General features: G+C 47.6%; 1 protein-coding gene across 1 annotated transcript in view; it reads right to left on the reverse strand.

The window, feature by feature from the left end:
* MARCHF3 (membrane associated ring-CH-type finger 3) overlaps positions 1-6,295 on the reverse strand; it is a 75,074-nt gene that overhangs the window by 4,829 nt on the left and 63,950 nt on the right. The window contains exon 3 of the mRNA XM_009648959.2: positions 1,478-1,687. Coding sequence (XP_009647254.1) covers positions 1,478-1,687 — 210 coding nt within the window. The remainder of the gene's footprint in view (positions 1-1,477; positions 1,688-6,295) is intronic.

Consider the following 6,295-nt stretch of genomic DNA (forward strand, 5'->3'; position numbering starts at 1 on the left):
CCCGCCGTGGGAGCCAATGGCCCCCCTCTCAAAGGGGAGTGCTCACTGCTGCTGCTGCTGCTGCTGCTTCACAGAAAACAGAAGCGGGAGCAACAGAAGGAGAAACTGCAGGAGGAGGCTGAGGCAAAACTCTGAACTTCCCCTACCGTCGAGGCTGCTAAAATTAGCCAGCAGTCCTCTGTGGATGAGACAGGGTTTCACTGTTAGGAATGAAGTAAATGAGATGTTACCTTTCACAGCTGTCTGGGAGCTAGCTGGTAGGTAGTGTGGGGGTTTTGTGTCTTCCCCCATCTCCCCTCTTTCACGCTTACTCGGGGCTCAGCACAGGGGTTTCTTGCTCTACTAATGTAGTTGTTAAAGTGCCTCCTCCTCCTCAGCAGCTTATACTGATCAAAAACTGCTGGAAGGGGTCAGCCGTACACCATGTGGCCTTACCCACTGAGGGGCAGAGCTGGGCATTGGCCCTGTGGGCTCAGTGGCCATGCCAGCACCACAGGCAGGGTGGTCTTGCCCCCGTGCAGGGCAGCACAGGCTCAGATGAGCTTTTCCTCTCACAGCAGCACGGCCTTGCACCATTGCACAAGCACTACCCCATCAGGGTGAATGCTCCGTGTCTGCGTCCGCTGTCCTGTTCTCCTCCCCCCCCCCAGCCAAAGCTAGAGGTGTGAAATGTCAAAGTCAACAGTCACCTGGGATTTTCAGTGAACCGCTAGACCATAGCTTGATGAACACTTATTTTGGCAGCTGTCCTCTGGGTTCACTTCATTTCTCATGGGGCAACCCTTTGTTGGCGCGCTGGGGCCAGGAACTGATTGCAGTTCAGTAATTTGGCACAAAACAAGTGGCTTTTATGATGGATCCACATGCAAATGACAGCACGCCTGGCTGCATGACGGGAATAAGGCAGCTATTTAATATGCACTGCAAAAGCAGCTGTATTTCTACAGAACTAGGTGTAAGGTGTGCTCTGTCGTGGACTTTCTACAGCACCACCAGCAAGAGGAATGAGGAAAGCGTGGGATGCACCCGCATCCAAAGCTTTTGAATTGCAAAACTGGCCAGGTGTTGGATTAGAATAAAATCTGAATCGTCTGTCGCAGGTTGTTCACCTAAAGCTTTTTTTGTGCACTGTGCCTTCACTGTTTGCACACTTATCTTTGAGGAAACTCCCTCCTGTAGCATGTATCTCGAACCCCTCCATGTTACTTCCTTGTCTCCCTCTTGCTATCCCCTCTGGCATTTGGGATTTGGGAATTACTGACCCCAAAGGCAAACTGTCTTTCTGGTTTTCCAGAGAACTTGGATGGTGTGGAACCAACAGGCTTCTTGCAGACGTAACTTGAATTTATCAGTACAGAAGGTAAATATAAGCAATGCCTTGAACAGTAGTCCACCCACTCTATAGCAGTCTGCGTAATTGATTTTCTGATTTGTCTTTCCTTCATTCCTGTGAGTTGAATAGAAAGCCAATACTTACTAGGGTCCAAAAGAGGTAAATAGTGAAGAGTGCGACAGTGAGTGCAATGAGGCCGACAGCTTCTAGCCTGCTACTAAAGTGCAGATGGTCCACCGCTCCTCGTAGGCACAACCAGCCAGAGATGGTCGCCAGCGGAGTGATAAACAAGAAGCACACCATGTCTCCAAAGAGAGTCCGCTTCTCGTGCTGGGGGCCGGGGTTCCTCAGCCACTGCAGGCAAAACGCAGACAAAGCAAGTGTCAGCACAGGGAGGATGTTTTACCCGAAACGAGGCACTCACCCACAAAACCCAGACCTGCCCCTTCGAGGAGGGAACACAGACCACGTGCAGGACATGGCTGTCTCTAAAGAGGTCCCACCTGAACTTCTCCCTGTTGCTGCCTGCTGGTGCGCACCTCTAGACGCAAACACCCACCACATCCTTCATTCAGCTGTTGCAAAAGCTGCCTTGGGAAGGGGAAGCGTTCTGCATAGCGCAGCCGCTGGCATTCGGCTGCTGAACTGTTTGAGAAACTCCCTTCTTAATGTGGAAAGAGTCACACAATCTCCTGACAACTTGAGTGCAGAAAATGTTTGTTAATATTTTGTATGCTATTTTAAGATTTTTTTTTTTTTTACAGTCTGCTTGTCCTATCGGCAAAGCCATTTTCAACTTGCTTTCAGCTACCCACATGCAAGCTGAGTTGAATGCACACAAGGTTACTTTTATTAAGAGGATATTCATCTTGCAAAACAGGGTGCCTGAAAGTCAACTGCAGAAGCAAAGGCTGACTGAACAGCTATCACGCCCACACACCCATGTTTCTGTAAACAGGATTTTAGACAGCAGAGGTGAAAGAAGTTCAGCCTACAACAGTACATGGCAACCTTTTAATAAAAGACCCTCATTGCTCAGGTCAGTATTTGAACAGGAAAGCTACCAAGCCCTGCAATTTTTGCCAATGTAAGCTGTAGGACTTGGTCAAAACTGCTCTACAGCATCTTTTTTTCTTTTTTATTTTAATTCTTTGAGCATATAATTGTATATACTACCAAGTATAGCAAATATTTCTTACTGTGGCACCTGGGGACCCCAGCCAGCCTGGGAGCTGTGCGTATTTCCCTAGCCACCGATGGCAAGCACACCGCATACTGCACAGGACTGTGCCTGCCCCGGGAAGCCCACAATCTCAGCAGAGGAGTCAAAGCTGGGAACAGGCAGCAGAGGTGGAGTGGGCTATTGTGTGCCCGGCTGCCTGCATGCCCAGTGCTGGGTGCAGGGCAGGGCTATTGATTCCTGGTCTAGCATGTCCCTCCCAGGCCCTGGCTCTGTGTGCAGAGACCATGCTGAAGGCAAGGGAAGTCACGCTCCTCCAGGGAGCTATGGCATTATCTGTCATCAGCGTGACAAGAAACCAAAGCCACGGCAGCTCTGTGCCAGCGGGCGTGGATAAGGCTCAGGCATCCTTGAACTGTTTGGCCCTCACATCCCTCCGAGCGCAGTATATGTGGCAGTCGAAGTCCTGACTCTTTAGCATCGAAAACTAAGGTTGGGAAGGCAACTTCACCCCTTCACCAGCTCATGCCCTTTAGTCTCAGCTACCTTGGGTGTTTTTTCTTCTTCCCTATTACAGTGCTACAGCAATGACGCAGAAGAACACCAGTGCTCAAAGAGTTTTGATGAGTGAAGGCAAGGATAAAAGCATTGTGCAAGCTAATGAATATTCCTCATCTAGGTACCTACCCCTCTATTATTTTCAGACCCTGCTTCACCTTTTCCCACACCATGAAAACAAACACAGCATTTATCTCTCCATCTTTGTATGGGGTAAAACAACAGTCAAGCAACTCAGTGCAGTCAGGAACAGGTAGTCACTCATCTGGCATTAGCAGAAAGGCACAAATCAGTAGACAAGTTTGCCTCAGCCTCACCACCTCTCAGGTGGAAATATTATTTTAATAATAAATTTTTTCACAGGATTCTTGTGAGGTCTAACTGCAACACAGTAACTGGGCAGCCTAAGATCCATTTTCATCTATGACTCACTCAGGAATTTAGGAGAACACCAAAGTATGCTCATAAACATTCTTTGCGGGATGTAGGCTTTTAATTTGCTTGAACACTTTTAAAATCCTAAGGAAGTGGGAAGTGCTTCATAACTTCTATGTACTACTATAAGCAAGAAGTTGTTAAGGGAAGACGCTGGTTAAAGATTGAGGCTCAATATTGTTGGATTGTTTGTTTTTTTTCCTTTTCAAGCAGTGTCTTAAGCTCAAGATTATTTAAAATGCCAGAATATTGGGTGTGGTGGGTTCACCTCAACCAGCAGGTAAGCACCCGCACAGGCATTTGCTCACCCCCCCATATCCCATCAGTAAGGAGGGAAGAACCGGAAGGGGCTGCAAGCTGAGCTTGCTCCAGTAGAGCTTGCACAAAATGAGGAGACATACGTTTACATTTGAACAGCTTTTCATTTTATTGTAAACTCAAACAGAATGCTATAAAGTCATGTGCAAAAGGCTCACACCACTTCTTTGGAGCTTCCAATTCCATTTACTTAAAAAAATACCCCCAAATGTGTGTGCATAACAGTCCCAGGTTATATTTGGTTGCTTCTAGACAGGACTGACTGCAACCTTCACCTCGTTCGATTTCCACGAATCCCTGTAATGCAAAGCCGCCAGGAAAATCAGAGGAACTGAAAGTGCCTGGTAATGGAGATTCTGCTTCTAAAGGTGACTGTGAAAAAGTTTTGTGAAAAGTTATTTGTTTAAAAGGCGACCCGCAAGAGAATTGCTGAGCACCTGTACTTCTCCTTGATCTCAATGGAAATTGCAGGTGTTCACCACTTTCCCAGGGCAGACCTTAAAATGCCATTATCTCCTTATCTCAGTGCTATGTGGTGACTGTCCCGTCCCCCTGTCTCTCCCCATAACTGGGTGGTGACGAACGCACTGCAACATTTCAGAGTCCATTTAATGGAGGCTGCATCTTCAAATTGCAGTCTGTGGTGATCCTTTTGGCATCCATGCAGCTCAGCTAGTGCAAGAAATACCATTTATTGTTCTGAGTGAGAAGGAAGAACAGCAAGAATACATACAGGCGAGGAAGCACATGCATTAAGGCATGTATCATCATCTCTGCCCTATGACTTTCATGAGACACAGCACGATGCACTTGAACTAAGACAGCACTTAGCAGTATGCCATCTATGGTGTGGGACTGCTTCGCAGGCTGATGGCTTCTCGCACTCCTTATGTCTTGTCTGACCCACACGAACAAAGAATCAAACCCAAGCAATTCAGGTATTAGGTGAAGCTAGGACAGACAAGAGTAGTATTAAATAATAAATAACCCCCCCACCATTCTACAGTCTAACCTTAAAGGCTGGAGAAATTTCATTAGCTAGTGCTGAAGTAGAATTCAAAAGCAAGGAGTAAGTGATTTCAGTAGCTGTATGGATTTCAGTCACAGCACGTATTTTTTCTCCTGAAGTAGTGTGCACATGTTTCTAAATCTGCTTCTGTTTAGATTCTAGGTTTCAGGCTTTTGTTTTGGAAATGTGCACTGTCAAGTTACTTCACAGCTAAAAATCCACGTCAGCAAATACTTTTGTGAAACTGAAACCCACACAATGATCCCAACAAAGTGCTGAGCTGATTAATTAGCGTGGCAGTAGAGTAGGGACTACCCTGCTGGCAAAGAACAAGATGTAAGGCCAGATGCAACTGTCAGATCTGCACTAGGATACTCTGAAATCTCTCCTATTAAAACGTGTCAGTGCACTCAATTATTTCTGCAGTAAATTGAGACTCTCGCTGTAATACTGTCCATTTGGGGGTGTGTGTGTGTGAAAAGGTCATAAAAAGGGCCATGTTTGAAGCAAAATGCTGGCCTACCTGGCAAAACACTATTTTATCAAATGCTATCTGAAATCAACAGCGATTCCTGTTCCTGATACACAGGGGGAGAGCCAGAGTAACAAGACATGAATCGATTTTAGCAGTGGTGGCAAGCACAAATTCGAGAACAGGTAATGGCAGCACTGGATGCACAACTCAACAGTGGCTCATGACCCACGCAAGCAAAGAAACCCTGTGCCTGGAGACTACACCTGGTACTACTACACACCTGATGAGAATCCAGTCCCTCGAGGACATGCGGGGTCCTACCTCACAGTGACACAGACCACATGGGGTCTGCTCCAAAGGAAAACACCCCTCCCAAACCCTGAGCTAAGGGCTGTGGCTGCATGGCATCACTCTGCTCCCCCCCCACACTGTCCAAGCCATCCCTCCGGTCACGCGGACCACAGGCACCGCACCAGCACGGGGGCTCTCCCCTCAGCCAAGCCTGGCCAAACAGGGCAGGTGTTGGCTGACACGACCCAGACCATCTGTCTGTCTGCCGGGGAATGGGAACCCCAAATGAGGGAGATGCAGCAATCGGCCTGGGCCAGGCAACGTCTTCGGCTGAGTGCCTCTTTGCCCAGCTTGCCAGCGGTGGCAAATGCTCTGGTGATCTCCTCCTGTGCTCCGACAGGGTCGTTTCGACTGGAAAACAGAAAGGGCATCAAGAAAACAGAAAGCCTGCACCACAGGAGGGGACTTTAAAAGTTTGGCTCATTTACCCCAGCAAAGTTAGGCTCTAAATGCATCTTGGGGTTGGCCAAAAGAAGGGAGAACTGAAGGGGGACATTGGTGAAGGAGAAGTGCTACTTAAGCTAATGGACAATGTTGGTTTAAGAACAAATGGAGTAGCTGGCCATAAATAAATTCGGGATAAGAATCAGAAAAAAATTCCCAGTCTTCAGAGGATCAATCTGTGGAACAGCCTCC

Source organism: Egretta garzetta, unplaced genomic scaffold, assembly GCF_000687185.1.
Source record: "Egretta garzetta isolate BGI_Z169 unplaced genomic scaffold, ASM68718v1 scaffold541, whole genome shotgun sequence".
Lineage (NCBI taxonomy): Eukaryota > Metazoa > Chordata > Aves > Pelecaniformes > Ardeidae > Egretta > Egretta garzetta.